This window comes from Primulina huaijiensis, chromosome 6, assembly GCF_012295235.1.
Source record: "Primulina huaijiensis isolate GDHJ02 chromosome 6, ASM1229523v2, whole genome shotgun sequence".
NCBI classification, from domain to species: Eukaryota; Viridiplantae; Streptophyta; class Magnoliopsida; order Lamiales; family Gesneriaceae; genus Primulina; species Primulina huaijiensis.
Window position 1 is genome coordinate 16,610,624 of NC_133311.1, and position 18,633 is coordinate 16,629,256.

Consider the following 18,633-nt stretch of genomic DNA (forward strand, 5'->3'; position numbering starts at 1 on the left):
AAGAGTTATAAAACCCGAATGAGCTACATTTCTTTGAATCCTAAACCAAATTTCATATCACAAATCATGACATTATAGTTTCCGACTTTTAATTTCTTGATCTTTATACATAAAATCCTTTTGTGGGTATAAAATTATTCTCCTGTTGCAACAGTTTCCAAATTCTTGCAAAGATATATATCGCCATGGCAGTTGACATATGCTCTGAACTCTCAAGTCCATTCGCCACCCCAAGAACTCCACTTTCTCATGATCCGATAAGAGAAGAAGACGAGGAGAACATCGCGGCCTTTGATTTCAACTTCTGCATCATCCAAAACTTGTCGCAACCAATCTCCTCCGCCGATGAACTCTTCGCCAATGGGAAAATCCTGCCTCTCAAATTCAAGAAAGTTCAAACCCATCAATCAGATCCAATACAACCCCATTCTAAACCCAGAAAAATCACAATTACTCCACCACACCAAACCATCGAGAATCCAATCCGAAACACAGAGAAAAAGCGATTGATCGAGTTCTTATCCACCAGTTTCGATTCTGATGATCAAGAGTATAATAACAGGCGATTCACAAAACCCTTTTGGAAGTTCAGAAGAAGCAGCAGCGCCTGTGAAAATGGAAGAAATAGTATTAGCAACGGCGGGTTACTTCGATCTTTACATTTTTTAACACGAAGCAACTCAACAGGTTCTGCTCCGAATCCAAATCCAAAACACAAAGTTATGCAGAAGCAGCATTCAATGAAAGAATCTTCAAATCTACGTTCATTTCCGATTCAATACTACCCTTATTACAACAAATCCGAAAGACCTTATTTGAACAAGAGTTCCAGCAGATCATATGGCAATGGTGTTAGAATTAGTCCCGTTTTGAATATCCCTCCTACTTACGTTGCTAAAGGTACAGTAAGTTTCTTTGGGATCGGTTCTTTTTTCTGTAGTAAAAAATCTAAGAAGAAGAAGAAATGATTCTTGAAATAATCAATCAAGTTTATGGTTTTGTGTACAGTTCACTCTTTTTTCTTTTTCTTTTTTAGTTTTTGTACAATGAATTATATCCATCCCTAATTAATTTTTGTAAATATTGATCTCACATAAAATTATATCGATTCTCATCACGAGTTATAGTACATGTCTCAAGTGTATTGAAAAACAAAGAAATAATTTCTTTTATTTTAATTATTTGCCAAATGAATTATTGAATGGCTGGCATTTGTTGTTACTTGAATTTAGAGGGTTTCTTCTTTGCTGGCCATATGACATGGATTAGTTAAAAATGTATGGTTAGAGTTTACCTTTAATTCAGGCCAATCATGTACCACCAAAGGAACAGAACAAGACAAGAGTAGTGAGTCTTACATATAATATATGAGATCACAAGGCACACCTTGCACAACTAGTACTCAACTATCAACGTGCCAATATTGATCTTCGATCTTTAATAATACGGATTTGATACTTGCTAGCTATTTTAAATGGATTTATCTTGCCTAAGAGTGAGAAAAAAATATCGAAATTTTTGATATATCGAAGTTATCGTGTCGAAAAATATCAAATTTATCGAAATTCTCGTTATACCGAATATTAAAATAAGATATGATATGAAATTTGATAAATTTCGATATATATCGAAATATAAAAATAATATATAAAATATATATGTAAATTAAAAAATATATAATATTTTTAAATAATAAAGTTATGAATTAAAAAGAATATAAGGTCTTTTCGGTATAAAACGATATATATTGATATCGTACTGAAATCTCGGTATACCTCAAAATTTTGATATAATCAGTATACTAGTTATACATACCGAAAATTTCGGTATACCGAGATTGGGTATACCAAAAATTTGAACACGATATCGGTATATATTTTTTTATACCATAATTTTCAATATAGTATACTGCCATTGAAAATTTTGGCATAAATATATAGTTGTTGAAAAATTATTTAAAAATGTGTTAAATATTTGTGTTNATATATAGTTAGAATAAATTCACTTTTGGTGAATTAATTAAATCGATGTATTTAATATTATATATACTTATGTTAAATATATAAAATTGATGTATTTAATTAGTTCTCCCTAATTAAATATTATGGTTATGTTTTTACATTCTTGTTTCACTCAAGTTTTATGTGTCATTAGAATCATACATCAATATAATTACAATTATATATAAGTTATGTAAGGATTCGAGCTACAAATTTCATTTCGTCAATATATTTGGGAGTTTAATAATATTATAAAAATAACAGAAATAAATTTTTTATATGGATTATTAAAAATACGAGTGTAATTACAAGGGCGAGCTGTTTGATAGGTTGTAATAACTTGGAAGCCAAACAAACAGATGCCTAGAAACGAACATAGGGAAAGGTCAACACGTAGGGGTCGTTCAAGAAACAATCTCTACCACACGTGAAATTTTGCATGAAATCGTCAAAGCTTGTGGAAGTGAAACTTAAGCGAAAATTCCATTGTCCCATTCCCCTCCCTCACACATCATTCAAATATTCAGGGCTGAAATTCACAAGATTGTCATACTAGGAATAGGGGGAAGTGAGCAACAGTCCCCCATGCATGCATAAAACCGAGCAGGATAATATTCAAGAATTAGTTGATTTGTGCTCCATCCTTATGGAATCACACCTCCTTTCACCTCTATCTCAACATTTTGGATTAGTTTATGTTCATCCGAACTCGAATTTCTGGGGTTCACGGTTCACCTCACTCTACGAGCTCACGACAACATTTTGCTTTTGTTGATCCGTCCGATGATATCTTGATTTCATGAAACAAGACTGTTGTGCTAGAAATTTAGCATCATGGCGAAAACAGGATCAGTGAAAAAATATCAGAGAACCTGTTCAGAGATCACCAGCCTAAGAAATTTAATCTCCATATTTTCTTTCTAGGGAGGTGTGTTACTAAAACCAAGAAAGCCCATTTGAATGTAAAATAACTTAAAATTCACATTTTGGTTCAAGAGAACTAACTGTGATTATCGTTGATCAGTATTCTGATGCAAAAGGATCATTACTCCAAACCCAGAAAACAGAGATGTCCCCAATCAAACAAGTCCAATAAACCATTGAGCTGAACTTAGAGTAGGAATACTCATAATAAGCAGATGAAATTTTGTGGCGGTATATTGATGTCATTACGCCAACACAAGCCCAAGCCAATCACAGATTATACAAGCACAACAAATAGGAATACATGCAAAGATATGCTGTTAGCGAGAAAACTTTCGCAACACGAAGCATCGTGTTCTTTGTTAATTAAGAAAGAAAGAAAGAAAAACCTGTTGCATATCTCTTTCACTATGTTGGTTTTATTTCTACCAAAGAAAACAAGAAATATAAACAATTGATCAGAACTAAATAAACAATAGCTTTCATAGAGCAAGTAATCCTTCCTTGGCCACCAAATTTTTACCAGAGGATTCGATATTTTGATAGAATTCCCCATCCAATCAATACTAGTCCGTCCTTTACAATCAACCAATTTCTTCAAGGAAAAAGGGACATCATCCAACTCCAGAGTAACTTCAGATTAAGCCAACGATTCAAAATTCAACTTTAGAATCACATCAATAAGAAATGGAAACTCTATCAAAGATTTAGAAGATTACCTTTTTGTTTTGTCACGGAGCACCTTCAGAAACTTTATACGTATCTGCCGTAATTTCTGTCAAACTCAATCCTGGGAATAGTGTCTACCCAAAACAAGAAGAAGATTTGATGAAACAGAGATTAAATGTAGTATAATCAATCGAATGATTAAATAACCAAAAACTCCGATTTCGATTGTGAGAATGAAATCAATATGAGATGCAATAAAGGGAATTCGGGATCGTGGTCTTACATCCAATTCTCTCTGGACAATTTTAGCTCTCTTCTTGGGTCTGCGCGCTGGTTTGTGACCAGTGAATGAAAAAAAATCCTCTCCGATTTCTCTCTTTGAGAGGGCAACTGAAAATTTCTCCCGCGTTAACTTCTCTGCGCAAATCGCCGCCACGTTACCACCACTTCTAAGCCTGGACAATTCGTCAGTTGCCTCCGTCGCCCCATCCGCCCTCAAAGTTTTCCCGCTAACCCCGGCGGCAGAAGAACCACCATTTGTACCGAAAATAAACCCACTTACCGGAGTCTTACAGGCAGCTCGCCTCTTCCTCAGATTCCACGGATTTTTGGCCTCTCCTTCACCAGGCATCACCGCAGAATGCCGCGGTACCGGCGGGTGCGGCGGCAGAAGAGATACAGAAACCGAACAATCCTCATGACTATCCTTAAAGGTCGCAGCTTTCAATTTATCAGCAGCCGTCTGAACATCAAGCTTCACGTTCTCTCTCATGGAGGCAAACCCGTCATCTGACACCGGCGGTGGAGCAGAACCCATTTGGAGGGATCCAAAAGGAAGCAATTTGGAAGCAGAAGAGTCTTTGTCTCTCTTTCTATCACTTGTAGTCTGCCGCTGATTGATTGATTGCTGCTGCTGGTGGTGGTGGTGGTGATCAGATGAACCAGCTTCATTGATGAATTGTCCATCAGAATCGACCTTAATGCAGCGGAGAAATTTCTGATTCCCCCACCTCAAACCGACGGGAAACGTGAAATTATGTAAAGCCTTGGATCTTTCTGTCCCCATAGCCATATCCTGCACATTCAAATTTCACACTCAATCACACGCTCAAAGGTAGAAGCTTTAGGTATTTCTTGGATGTTCCAATGGATGGAAGAAGCGGTGAGATGGAAAAAGCAGACGAAAGAAGGATTACTTGCCGTGTTTTTCCTTCTATATTTTATTTATGTTTAAAAAATGAAATTAAGAAAATCGCCGGGAAGGAGCAGCAGCATCATCATCATCATCATCATCATCAAACAATCAAAGGTACGTGGTATCAAAAGTACGTGGTTTCGGGTCGGGTCGGGTTCGCTAACCTGCGCACGGAAAATTGAAACCAACTATTTTCACCTGAAACGCCTTTTTTATATATATAAATATTTTGTTTTTGTGAAGAAATCAGCCAATTAGGTTATTTATGCTTTTGTCAGATGGAACTGTGATTTAGTTTAATATAAATTTAGACAACATTATTATAGAATGTAAATTCGGATGGGAGACTTGATATTAATCTAATCCAATCTTAATATATAAACTCTAATCGAGTTTAGTGTTATTTGAAATTCACATTAAATAATTAAATAAGGTGTTTGAATTTTATTCGGTTTATCGATTATTTTTATGTGTTCGGCATCATTTGAAAAATTGTCAAAAAAATAGATGATCTAGTAGTCGCAAATATATATTACAAGATTTTGAGGGTAAAGTAGGATACATTTTGATTATTCAAACAACGGAAATTGACTCTAAACATGATTCATTAGTATGATTTTATGTAATGTTTACATAGATTTTTGAGTTCTTTTTTTAATTATTATTTGAATAGTTTTTTTATTTAATTTGTATCTTTTCAAGAAAGTTAATCTCATATATATTTTTTCTTTTTTGAGGGTGGCGTTTTTTCCTTTGGCGGATATTTTTTTAGAAGACAAAATTTGGTGAAGTATGGTAACTTTTAAAACTTTTAATATGTTTTTTTAAAAAATTTAAAATCGATTCTTAGATTCTTTTATATATAATAATATGTACCAAAATAAAATTTGAATTTAAAAAATTAACAATCATAAAAAGTACAAATACACACACACACCATTGTGAGTTAGAAAAGTAAAAATCATATATAAGCATGTACATTTATATGTTGCATGTATTATTATTTTTTTTAATTTGATCAAATAATACTAAATAATTAACATGAAATTATTTTCAATTTAGAAGAGTTGCTCGATTTAAAAGAAAAATTTTGTTTAGATTTTTTTCTTTGATTGACTTGAGGAAGTTTTTAGTAAGGTAAAAAAGATAATTATGGAATTAAATATTTTGATGTTCTCTAAAGTAGTTACTCTAAGGGTCTAATACTTAATAATATAATAATAATAATAATAATATAGATGTGTACATATATTTACTCGTATACTCTAAGGGTGTGTTTGGTTGAGTCGATTAAACAAGGATAGATTAATAGTCAAACACTTATAAAATTTTTGGTTAAAATTTTAAAATGTTTTAATAATCATTTTGACCGGGTTTAAGAACCAATTTTGTGGATAACTATTTGATTATTAATATAACAAATCAAGTGGGATACACTATCAAAATTCAATAAATTACATTTTTCTCCTCTGATTTCTTAGAGTGTTAAGTTATTTATTGAATAAAAAATTTATTTTAAAGTGTTGTACGTTAGATGTCGAGCCCGATATTTAATATATATCATTATTATTTAATTTGATTTAAACTTTAAAGAATATAAAGATATACTTTTATTTTGAAAAAAAAATTTATTTGTATATATTTTAATAAAATAATAAAAACTAAATTTTAATGTTGGTTATGCTTATCAATAATATTTTTATTTTTATTATATTTAATTTTATGATATTTACACTTATTAATTCAAAGATTATTAATATCTTTATTATTAACATTATTATTATTATTATTATTATTATTATTATTATTATTATTATTATTTATTACTTTCAGATGTGTACAACAAATAAATAAACTTAGCAAGAGCATAATCTTAAATTTATTAATATATAAAAGTTAATCACATATTCAAATTTTTGAACCAAACCATCTTAATAGTATCACATAATGTTTGATTAATAATATATCAATCTTGTTATCTATAGCATAATCAATTATATATTTATCCATCATTTGTACCAAACACATCTTCAAGGTCTCACACGAATGAGGAAATTTCGGAAGATTACGAAGTCTTTTGAACAAGTTTTAAGCTTGACCGAAGAATCCATATCCAATCCAACATTAAATATTCCTAATAATAATGGAAAATACCATAACAAACTTTTATTAAAATTAGGTCCAACTTGCGGGGGGCAATTTAGTACATAAATTAAATATAATAATGAACTAGCCGAAGAGGATTATTTTACCTTTCCAAAATAAACCAAAAGAAGACTTTTTTTTTGAATAGAAATATTTTCGTAACTCAAATAACCGACAAGTCTCGGGTTATAATATTAATGAGCCACGACGGAAGAACGCCATCGGTCCATCTAAATAACAAAGAAAACATTAGAGCTCGTCGAGGTAGAGTATGAGTGACGTTGTTAGCCGTACGTCTCATATGTTGTATCGAAAGGAATGACTCATCCTCAAGCATCGCTCTAACTTCGGAAGCCACTCCGCCGCTGTGACTTAGATCGAAATTCTCTTCCCTCACCGCCTTAACCGCTACCAGAGAGTCAGAAAATATGCACACATTGTCCAGCCCAAGCGCCAAGCTGAAGTCCATTCTCATCCTTACAGCCAGAAGTTCTGCACAAACCACACTTCCAGGAAACCGAATTGGACAAGCTTTCGCCCCACGGACTCTCCCCTGCGCATCCCCACACCATATTTATCTCTGATAGAATCAAATCCCGCATCGACATCGAGTCTATACTGAGAGTTGAGTGGAGGTGCCCATGTAGTACACCACGCAGAATTTGTTCAATACGATTAATTAGATTAACCTGATTTGTAATATAGCCAAATTATTTATGTAATTTGCTTCATAGCTTAGCGATTGTGGGTTACATCTATGTTAAAAAAAAAAAAGACAGTTGATTTATTGACCAAGGTGATGTTAAATCTTAATATTTGATATAGTTCAAAAGAAAGTTGTTGGAACAATGATTGTTAAATGATCGATTTCTTTTCCTGAACTAATTTATTCATGATGTGGAGATGTTTATATTAAATTTTCAAACCCAAAGGCATAATATATGATTTAAATTTCTTATATATTTTTTTTATAAATCAAGTCAACAAAATTATTTATTTTCAGACTTCAAGAAACAGTTAAGTTGGCTATTTATTTTGATACTTGAAATATATGTACTCTATGAACATTGGACATGAAGTTCTATTTTGGAACAAGAAAATTTAATTGTTTCGTCATATAAAATCAGTAGTCGGCTAACAAATTTATCAACTCAATCATGATTACGTTGATGAATTCAGTGCAAAAATATGGAATCATGATTATGTTGATGGATTCTGCTTTGCTTAGTGCCTTCAGTTGTACAATCTGAAAAATACCTGGCCCTTACATCTCGAGCATCAAATTTGCTCGACTTTAACTATGTATTAGCAAATACATCAAATTTGGCACTCGAACTTTGAGGGAGCTGCTTGTGAGCTGCTCCCGAAACCACTCGATAGTCGTTGGCTCGCTTACACTCTTACTCGCTGCGGTCTACGCTTCGTAAGCTTGTGAAAGGATGTCCATAAAGCATCAAACACAGAATGAGCAGGACAAACAATGGGGTCTAATTAAAAGGAGCATTCAATGAACTTAACACGGATTGAGCAAAGCATTCTGTTCAATTGTATTAATATAAAGAGGAAGAACAAAAACAATACCCCCACCAATATTTTTCCCTATACTACCTTCCTTGTTTACCTGAATCATAACAAGAATGTTAAACAACTATCTATAATCAGAAATAACTGAAATTAACATTCTTAAAGCCACCAACTCTTCCTAGTACACCACGTTTTACCAGAAGAACATTATGATCAGATTCCCAGTTCAAAACAGCAATGCTGCGCACCATATCACACTATATTTCTCCATCCTGTGCAATGAATCAGTATCTGCAAGCACAAAAGGCATCTTCTAGCAACTGCAAATTCACCAATGATATCAAATTTTAGCACCAAGTTTAAAATAATCAAGTAGTAGTAATCAATCTATATATATTATTTCAGCATCCTTAGATAGGATAACACGTCACCTCTTTTGTCATGGAGCAGCTCCAGAAACTTTATACAAGTTCGGTGTAATTTCTGTCAACCGCAATCCAGGGAACAATGTCTGCACAAAATCAGAACCAGACTCAATGAAACAGTTATTATATACATTCTCATGAATCAAATGGTCAAATAACCAAAAACCCTTAATTTTCAGTGTTTTGATAAAATCAAATTTGAGTTTTCAATTAAACGTGTCATTGAAGTTTTCATGTGCTTACATCCAATTCCCTCTGAACAATCTTGTTTCTCTTCTTGGGTCTGCGTGGTGGTTTACGACCAGTAAATGACAAGAAATCCTCTTCGATTTCTCTCCTTGACAGGGCAACTAAGACCTTCTCCCGTTTCCTTTTCTCTCCGCACCCGTTGCCACCGCTCCGCAGCGACTTGTCAGTTACCGCGGCGGCGGCTTTAATTAGAGAAATTGCAGAACTGCGTTTCGCCCCATCTGCCCTCTTACCCATCCCCGCGACGTCGGCGCAAGAAGCTCCTTCATTTACACCGACGACAAACCCACGTGTCGGTGTCTTACACGCAGCTCGCCTCTTCCTCAGATTCCACGGCATATTGGCGTCACCTCCCACTGACATCGACGCAGGATGAGGCGTTAGCAACGGCGGAGACACAGAAACCTCTTCTCCCTCATGACCCTCCTTGAAAATCGACTCTTTCAATTCATCAGCAATCTTCTGACGATCGAACATAACGTTCTCTCTCACAGTGGTGATTCCATTTCTCTCATCTTCTCCGATTCCCCGGACACTATGTGTTACCAGTGGCGGAGTAGAACCCATCTGGTGGGATCCGAGAAACACAAAATCAGAATCAGGAGAGCCTTTCGCTCTACCTCTATCTCCCGAGGTCTGCCGCAATTGGCTTGATTGCTGATGGTGGCGGTTACCGGAAGAATCAGAACCATTTGAGGTAAATTCCAAAAGCGACGAGACCTGGCTATCAGAATTGACCTTCATGCAGCGGAGAGATCTCTGATTCCCCCACCTTAAACTGCCCGGAAACGTAAATTTATGCAACGCCTTGGAACTTTGTGCGTCCATGGCCATATCCTGGAATTCAAAGTTCACACTGAACCCACACGTTCGATGGAAAAAACTATACCGTGGAATGTATTTCTTTGATATTAGAAGAAGATGGAGAAAAGGATTTGCTTGCTCTGGTTTTCTTAATTTCTCAGGTTTATTTTGACGAAAACACCGGGGAATGCTGGGATTTATAGGCTCAGGGGCAGGGGTGGTTTCGACATTTCGTACTCTCATCTTTGAACGTTGGGCTTTGATTTGGAGCAGGACTCATTATGCGCTTTTCCGTATTTGCCCCCTATTCCACAAAACGCGAACGCGCGTTACGATTGCAATGCGCTTTTCAGTGTTAAATAACCCATGTTTTTTCTGCAAAATTCTTAATTAAACTTTTTTAATCAGAATGATCGATTTTTTGCTCAATTCATAATCCTTAAATATTCATAAAATGGAAAAAACAAAAGTCAATCTATTCAATCTTTTTTATGGAGATTAACTCTATAAACTCAAATTAAAAAAAAAACGTTTATTTTAGTAAGGTGTATTCAATCCAAAGTTTTCATTACTTTTAATACTTTTTTTAAATGATGGAGTTTAGTGAATTTGATATATTTTTATTGAATTTTACAGAATCTCATAGATTTACAAACAGATTTCTTTAGATTTCTCTAGATTTTTTTTAGAAAATTTAGTGTTTGTATGTTAATGAATTCATGGAATTATTAAAAATTTATTGAAAATGTAAATGCAAAAACTCTATGAAAGTCATTAAAAGTGATATGATATATTGAATACACATATTTTATGTTGATATGGATTAGTAACGCTGTTAAATCGAGTATTAAATTTAAGAAATTTTTAAATTTTTTATTGCCTTCATAAAAATTAGGGTTGCACTAATCGGACCTCTTCTTCGGTTGACCCCAGTGATTATAAAAAGTGTTTTTTTGCATTAACTTCATATCAAATATATTTAAAATTTATATATTAAAATAAATTATTTACTAAATGATTTATAAAATCATATTTATAATTTAAATTTATATTTAGGAAAATTAAAATAGTTATATTTATAATTCTTGAAAATATGAAAATAATATTTACAAGAAAATCAAATATAAAAGTTTTAAATAATTATTACTAACCAAAAATGTTGGACTTCTATTTGATATATATAGTGCAATATTATCCCATATATCGTATCATAAAAATATTAAGCACTTTAAAAATATTAAGTATTTATTTTGAATTAAAATATTATTTTTTAAAAATTCAAGTAACACTATAAAATATTTTTAAAAGCAAGGAAAATTAAATTTATAATATAAAAATGTAAAAATAATATTTTTCAACTATAATTTTTAATTAATTTTATTATAGAAGATATATTGATCAAAAGGGTAAATTAAGGAATCATAATTTAATTTTAATATCGATGGTAATCATAATCAATCAGAATAAACATATTATTATTTATCTATCATTATTCCAAACCCTATTTAATTGCTTTAATAATCACGTTATAATTTATATATACAATCCAATCATTTAAAGTAAACGCAGACTAGTATAATTGTAAGTTTGTTTAATATTACTCTACTCACACACAAATATTATTTTATATTAAAAAAAGTTAATTTAAACTTCTGTTTTTTTATATTAAAAAAAGTTAATTTGAACTTCTGTTAAGAGTTTAATTGGTTGACCTTCACCAAATTCCATCAATTTCTTAGAGAAATTTGGGTTAAATACCTAATTTAACCTCATGTAGAATAATAAAATGTTTGATTTAACTTTTAATCACTCCTTATTTTTTCAATAACTCAAATATTTCTTCAGTTAAAAAATATTATCCTCAAATCAATGTAATTATATAAATACCATTAAAAAATATAGTATTTCTAAAAAAAAAAATGTGGAATAATCGTAATGGAAAGAGATGAAAGCGGTAGCGGAGACAAACAAACATTCTTATCGAGCTAAATCCCATTTCAAGAATAGTTTATGCATGATCTTTTAACAATTCACCAATCAAGGTATGTTGGGTGCAATAATTGTCTTTGTTTGGTAGAGCGATCGAACCGTGATGCTTAAGCTGCTGTGCGGTTTAAAAGATTTGAGTTGTACCATTACTACCAGCTATAGCTTTTGGTAAAACGGCAAGCGTTCGGTCCTACAATTGGTATCAGAGTCAAAGTCACGGGTTCGATTCACATTGATTGTAAGGAGTGCAATTATTGGGAGGGAGATTGTTGGGTGCAATAATTGTCCTTACTTGGTAGAGCGATAGAACCGTGGTGCTTGAACTGCTGTGCGGTTTAAAAGATTTGATTTGCACCATTACCATCAGCTATAGCTTTTGATAAGACAGTAAGCACTCGGTTCTACAAGGTACCAAACAAGTATCTTTGCTATTGTGGTACCAAGGTCGATCAAAAGCATATACAACAATATGGATTGTTAATTGCAAAATAATTTTCGTCTTTTTTTTTAAGTTAACTTGTTCAAGTGTATTAGAATTACACTCGAGAGTTATTTTTCGAAAACTTAGTTAGATCGGTGTCATGTTTCGAAAATTTCCCGCGAAAACAGTATCTTCATATTTGTTTAACAAAGAATGGAAACATATTGGAATAAGACCATTAATTATGTAAAAGAGCTCTTTTGACATTCACTTGTATTGTACCATAGAATTAAGTGCAATATTGAAGTGATATTTGTATGAAACATTAATCAATGTGCGTTAGTGCAACATTAATAGCATTCTCGAGGCACACTGTTCCTAGCTTGTACCTTAATTTCTTGTCATGGAGCAGCTCCAGGAGTTGCAACTTCTGCCAACCACAACCCTGGAATCAGTGCCTGCCCAATTTTGTGAAGCATCCATCATCGATAAAACCGTGACTGAATGCACTTTCACGAGTCTGAACTTTCTTAGCTCTCTTTTTGATTCTGCCTGGTGGTCTGTGGAGGTCTGTGGATCGTAAATGCCGAGAAGTACTCTTGGATTTCTGTTTTTGATGGGGAAACTGAGAACTTCGTCTCCTTCCTCTTCTCCCATGCACGATTGCTACCTGGTTACCGCCCCTTCTCCGCCTAGAGGACTTGTCATTCGCAGACACATCCCCATCCACCCTCAAACTGTTCCCGCTGAATCCCGAGGCAGAAGGGCAGCCATTTGCACCGACGACAAACCCACTCATAACCGGCGTCTTACACGTGGCTTGCCACTTTCTGATCAGACTCCTAGGCCTACATGTTTCACCTTTCACAGGCATCACCGCAGTATCATGCGTCAGCGGAGGTACAGAAACCTCGCCTCCCTCATGATCCTCCGCGAAAACCGTGTCTTTCAATTTACCCCCATCGTCTGCAATTAATCCACGGGTATCAGTCTCTATTTGTTGGATAGAACGTATCATCTTACTAATTGTTGATGATATACAATTTTAATAGCACAAATACTCTTGTGAGACGGTCTACAAGTCAATTTTACGAGAAATATTTTATTTTGATCAAAAAATATATTATTTTTTATGTCATAAATATTGATTTTTATTATAAATATGTGCATGATTGACCATCTCAAGAATAAAGATTTATGAGAACATCTCACAAAATACATACTATTTTAATAAATTGGGATTACTTTTTTGTTTTCCAATAAAATTCGACAACATATTTGTGTGTTGGAGAGAATGTAGTGTGTGAGTAGTGATCGTTAAGAATTAAGATAGAATTACTAGTTTGAGAATTGAGATGTGAGTGATTAGGGCTGTTTTCAAGAGTGATTAAGGCCCACTACATCTGAAAAAGATAGGCCCAGTAGCTCATACACGTGGGTTAGTTCGGAAATAAAAAAATAGTCGATAAGACACTGTAATGTCTAGTAAGGACGATGTTTTTCAAAAATATTTTCTAATAAAAAAAATAGTTCTCTAAATTAGTTTTTTTATAATGTCAATCATGTTATTACAATGCTATTTTCACCATTGTACTACTATTATTTACCGTATATATGTATACGTTTACATAAATTTATATATCAAATAAGTGCTTATCAAATATTTTTAATTTGTCACGTTGATCTTTACAGATTAATTTAAAAGCTTTATTATTATTTTTATTATATTACGAGAGAGTAGTAACATATAAGTGATTAGATAAACGTCTTTTTTCTTAATTATGAAATTTAGAATCTAATGAAACATACAAGAAAACTATATAAAGTACAGCATATATTTAGAAAAAATTGTTGAGAATGAGAGGTTTTTTTTCCAGCTAATGAAACAAAGAATATGGAGGTTGATTTAGAATACCAAAATTCCAACGGGACAAATATTTCTTTATCGATATCTCAATCAACCTATCGAATATTCATTAATACGTAATTGAGAATACTATGAAAAAGTTTTTATGCGTAGAAACAAGATTAGGTCTTTTATGAGACGGTCTCACGAATCTTTATCTTTAAAATGGGTTAATCCTACCGCTATTCATAATAAAAAGTAATACCCTTAACATAAAAAATAATATTTTTTATGGATGACCTAAATAAAAGATCTGTCTCACAAAATACGACCCGTAACCGTCTCACACAAGTTTTTACCTAGAAAACAAAGTATTAAAATTTTTTCTCCCATACTTGATATTTTTCTTTTTCCGACACAAGCGACTTGTAAACTTTTCCACATCATTGTTTTTAGGGAAATCTTGGAATGTATAGGTAAATAGGATATTCACTAAATATGTAAATTTACATTTCACATTCCATTATGAAAATACAGTAAACTAATCAATGCATTTGAGAAATTCTCCCCTTGTAAAAATAAATAAATAAATCAGAAAATATACAAAAATCGATCGCAAATAATTTATACGTGGCTTCACAGCTGATTCTCAAAGATGGGCTCCAAAAACTTACGGCCCGGCTGGAGCTAAGCTGAGGTGCAAATCTAGCCCAAATGTATCATCCAGACTGAGCCCATCATCAGCTGTTGAAAATCTGCTCAAACAAGGCCCGTCTAATCTTCCTTTGCCGGCCTTGATCTGTTGTTGGGGCCCAATGGTCGTTATGCTAGACACCCCTGTGCCGCCGGCGCAAGATGAGTTCACCCCACTCCTGCCACTTGTCGAAGGCGAAAACACACTGCTATGCGAAACGTGGAAGGATGGCGCAGAGCGGGGGACGTAAACCCACGAAGGAGAAGCACCCACCGCTGCAGGGATCACCATAGAGCCGGTGGCTGGCAGAAGGTGCGTCGGCGGAGCGAAGGCGGAGACCATAGGGTTACGCATGTACGAGACGGCGGCGTTTCGACTGGCCTGTAACTGTGCACGCTTGAGCTGCTGCCTTTCTTTCTTGTGAGCGTTTTGGTGGCCGCCCAAAGCCTGCGAGTTGGAGAATTCTCGGCAGCAGTATTGGCACTCGTACTTTCGGTTGTCGGACGACGGAAAAACGCCCGTTTCCGGCAGGGCTGAGATGGATTTGGTGGAGTCAACTTCTTGATGATCTTCTGCCACGTTGAAACCGAAGAGTTTCAAGCGGCCATTACTGTTGCCTGTTGTGCTGTTGCATGTTTCTTTTCGATGATCAAGATGATCTGCCATGCTGTACATATACATACAGCTGCTATTCGTGTGTGTATAGATGAGTGGCTTGTGTTATGATCTATGACAGATGAAAGGGAGACAGAAAGAGGAAGCAAATTGCTTGAGATATGGATCAAGAAAGATTTGGCATCTGAGAGGGTATTTATACAAGTTTTAATGAATTAATTATATATTAATTAGTATATAATAAGAGTTACGCTGATTATGAACAGATCTAATGATTTTTTTAGAATCCGATGGTGAAATTATGATAAAAGATTTGATTATTCTCATTTCAAGCGCTACCTTTTCTTTCTTTTTTTCAACACCAAAAGAAAGAAGAAAGATAGCTCGAGATAAACATGGGGACCCAATGAAATTGCATCTGTCTTTGGGTCACCATCATTTTTATATTTTTGTCTCAAATTCATGTATGGGAACTTACTAGATTGCCATTGAATTCTTGATACCTTTGTTTTATCCATAAATGTACTTTCACCAAAAAAAGAGATGCATGAACATGGGAGGGCAATAACCAAATTTTTAATTTGCTATTTTTGTGTGTAATTAATTAACAATTAGTGGAGTGTGCAAGTGAGAGAATGCGATGCATGTGAAGTGGTTGAACTATCAAAAGATTAAGCTTTGCCTTATTGTTTTGAGTAAGAAATCATGTCTTCCACCTCTTTCTTGTTCTTTCTTGTTAGCAAGTGCAATCAAAAACACATCCATGAAGTCTTTCTTTTAGTCCAAAAGAGAGTAGAAAAAAATTCTAATTTTCCGGATATAATTAATTTAAAAGAACATTCTTTTATTGATTCATATAATAAAATAAATCGTACGTCCCTTGTATTCCGAATTCGAGGCCTTCCTCTAGTTGCTAATAAACCCTCGTACGTCTCAATCATCATTAATTGTTTACGTTAATAAACCCTCGTGGTAGGATAAAAATTCCAAGGAAATCATTAAAAAAGGTTTATTTGAAGTTTAAGATTTGGCAAATATTTTTTGAAATGAATATATAATAAAATTAAATAAGCTAGTAAACATGTTGTTTTGTCTTGTTTCATGTTAAAAACGTAGCTTTTAAAGAAGGCGCTGTTGTTTAATTATCAATAATTGTCCAATAATCAATTAGTACGTACGATATCCATTTATATGAAATTTATCAAAAGTTGTACTAAAATTTATACGGGTAAAAGTGAAACTCAAATCCTTTTAAATCTTATAGTCTAAGCGTAACGTTTCGATTACTCTCTCGACAGAGATAATTATATATTGCACCCCAACAATCTCTCTCAATAATTGCAGTCTTTGCAATCAATTAGAATCGAACTCATGATATTGGCTTTAATAAATATCAATTGTAAGACCAAATGTTTGTTGTTTTACCAAAAGCTATAAATATTGGTAATAGTGCATCTTAAATCTTTTTAAATTGTATAATAGTCAGCTCAAACATCATATTTCGATTGCTTTCCTAACAACTTGTACTTAAGAGATTTCATTGGTTTAACTTTGTAGACATTTACTAAACGTTATAATTTACTCGATCCAATCCTTTTCCTTGACATTTTTCGTGAAGAAAAAAATGGATCATGGAAGAAATCTTGGCCTGGCCCCGTGATACCCCATGGATGGGCCCATCTCTAGGCCCAAACTCCCGGCCCATCTCTAGGGCCCACAGGTGAAGGACCCATGAGCAGCTCAGATATTCTCCTATAAATACCAGGTTTGAGCGTATGATTATTCATTCACTATATTGTTTTCAGCAGCACCTTTAGCTGCTCCCCCATATATCCTCAGTCTCTGACTTGAGCGTCGGAGGGGCTACGCCAGGACACCCTCCTGGCCCTCTTCTAACGGTCTTATTTGTGATTTCAGGCTCAGGACAATTTCAAACCTGCGTCTGGATTAGTGACCCTCGCCGAGATCGGACCCTAAATTTCCCGTGAGTATCACCCCGTTTAACTGCGTCTATTTGATCAACTCATGATGCATCGATTGAATATTCACAGCTCCATACCCTACTTATTATTTATTTTTATCTTATCTACATACGGATAGTTGAAGACTTCTACACTAACTAATCCATACGCCAAATTGTGAAGTAAAAGATATTGTCTATTTTTGGGCGTTGCTTTCTGATTAATTATATTATGTATTTGTATTATATATAATAATAAAATAAGAGGCTCTCATACTTATTTCTTAATATATCAATCAAATATATAATGTAGGACCAGACATTTGTTTGGTGCAGCTTATGCACTACGTTTCGATTTTCATACCTAACACGGACAATTATTGTACCTAACAATCTACCTCTCAATAATTACACTTCTTGAAATCAATAAAAATCAAATATGTTACATTGATTCTGATACCAATTGTAGAACCGAACAGTTACCGTATGATCAAAAGCGATAGCTGGTACGTAGTAAATGTGCGACTCTAATATTTAAAACCCCAGAGAAACTCAAACATCATGTTTCGATTATTTTACTTAGCTAAGACAGTTATTACACCAAACATATAAAAACAAAAAAATTAGAATTTCATATCCAACCATTTTACACTTTGATTTTTTTCTCCAAGAGTAGGTCAGGGTTAGCCTGGTACAATATTATTTTTTAATGATTGAGTCGGATAGGAGATCTGTCTCATAAGATTTACTGGTGAGATGATATCATATACATTTTTGTGTTTCTCCAAAGGTCGTTGTATTTTATTGTCCAATCAGGAATTAGAAGTGATAAATATTCTCTTTCAAATAAATAACATTCTTAAATCTTAAGAAACTAGTTAATCAAGTGAACTTTTATCAAGCTCATATTAATAGATGTACTTAAAGTAAGTTCTCATTTGAAAAATTAATACTTGTATAAAAAATTAAATAGTAAATATACACATGAATAGAGAGAATGCCTTGTAATGAAAACTAGGTCTTTTTTCCAATTGCATTTCAACGTTTGTAAGCCATGAGGAACCGACACAAAATGATTGTCCGGCATAGATTCCTTAGTTCAATAAAATATACATAATAAATATTTAAATATTACAAAGTCGTGGATCGGATTCAATGAGGAGATCATACCCA

General features: G+C 33.7%; 4 protein-coding genes across 6 annotated transcripts; 1 reads left to right on the top strand and 3 right to left on the bottom strand.

The window, feature by feature from the left end:
- The first annotated feature begins 185 nt into the window (after positions 1–185).
- LOC140979134 (uncharacterized) lies at positions 186–968 on the top strand. The gene has a single exon (XM_073444480.1). The coding sequence runs from the start codon at positions 186–188 to the stop codon at positions 966–968; it is 783 nt and encodes a 260-aa protein (XP_073300581.1).
- A 2,102-nt stretch (positions 969–3,070) lies between these two features.
- On the bottom strand, positions 3,071–4,867 carry LOC140978727 (uncharacterized). Its single transcript, XM_073443941.1, has 3 exons — positions 3,877–4,867; positions 3,644–3,727; positions 3,071–3,557 (listed from the first exon to the last, which is right to left on the bottom strand). The coding sequence occupies exons 1-2, from the start codon at positions 4,663–4,665 to the stop codon at positions 3,656–3,658; spliced, it is 861 nt and encodes a 286-aa protein (XP_073300042.1). The 5' UTR covers positions 4,666–4,867; the 3' UTR covers positions 3,071–3,557; positions 3,644–3,655.
- Positions 4,868–8,282: 3,415 nt separating this feature from the next.
- Positions 8,283–10,173, bottom strand: LOC140979325 (uncharacterized). 3 transcript variants are annotated; one of them, XM_073444678.1, is made up of 3 exons: positions 9,126–10,173; positions 8,884–8,968; positions 8,283–8,767 (listed from the first exon to the last, which is right to left on the bottom strand). In XM_073444678.1, exons 1-2 carry the CDS (start codon positions 9,963–9,965, stop codon positions 8,897–8,899), a joined length of 912 nt encoding a protein of 303 aa, XP_073300779.1. In that variant the 5' UTR covers positions 9,966–10,173; the 3' UTR covers positions 8,283–8,767; positions 8,884–8,896. The 3 variants fall into 3 exon arrangements, with proteins under 3 accessions (XP_073300779.1, XP_073300778.1, XP_073300777.1); XM_073444677.1 differs by having other exon boundaries at positions 8,285–8,748; positions 8,889–8,968; positions 9,126–10,172; XM_073444676.1 differs by having other exon boundaries at positions 8,287–8,777; positions 8,889–8,968; positions 9,126–10,172.
- A 4,506-nt stretch (positions 10,174–14,679) lies between these two features.
- On the bottom strand, positions 14,680–15,892 carry LOC140979244 (zinc finger protein GIS3-like). Its single transcript, XM_073444574.1, has one exon. The coding sequence runs from the start codon at positions 15,564–15,566 to the stop codon at positions 14,862–14,864; it is 705 nt and encodes a 234-aa protein (XP_073300675.1). The 5' UTR covers positions 15,567–15,892; the 3' UTR covers positions 14,680–14,861.
- Between the last annotated feature and the right edge of the window lie 2,741 nt (positions 15,893–18,633).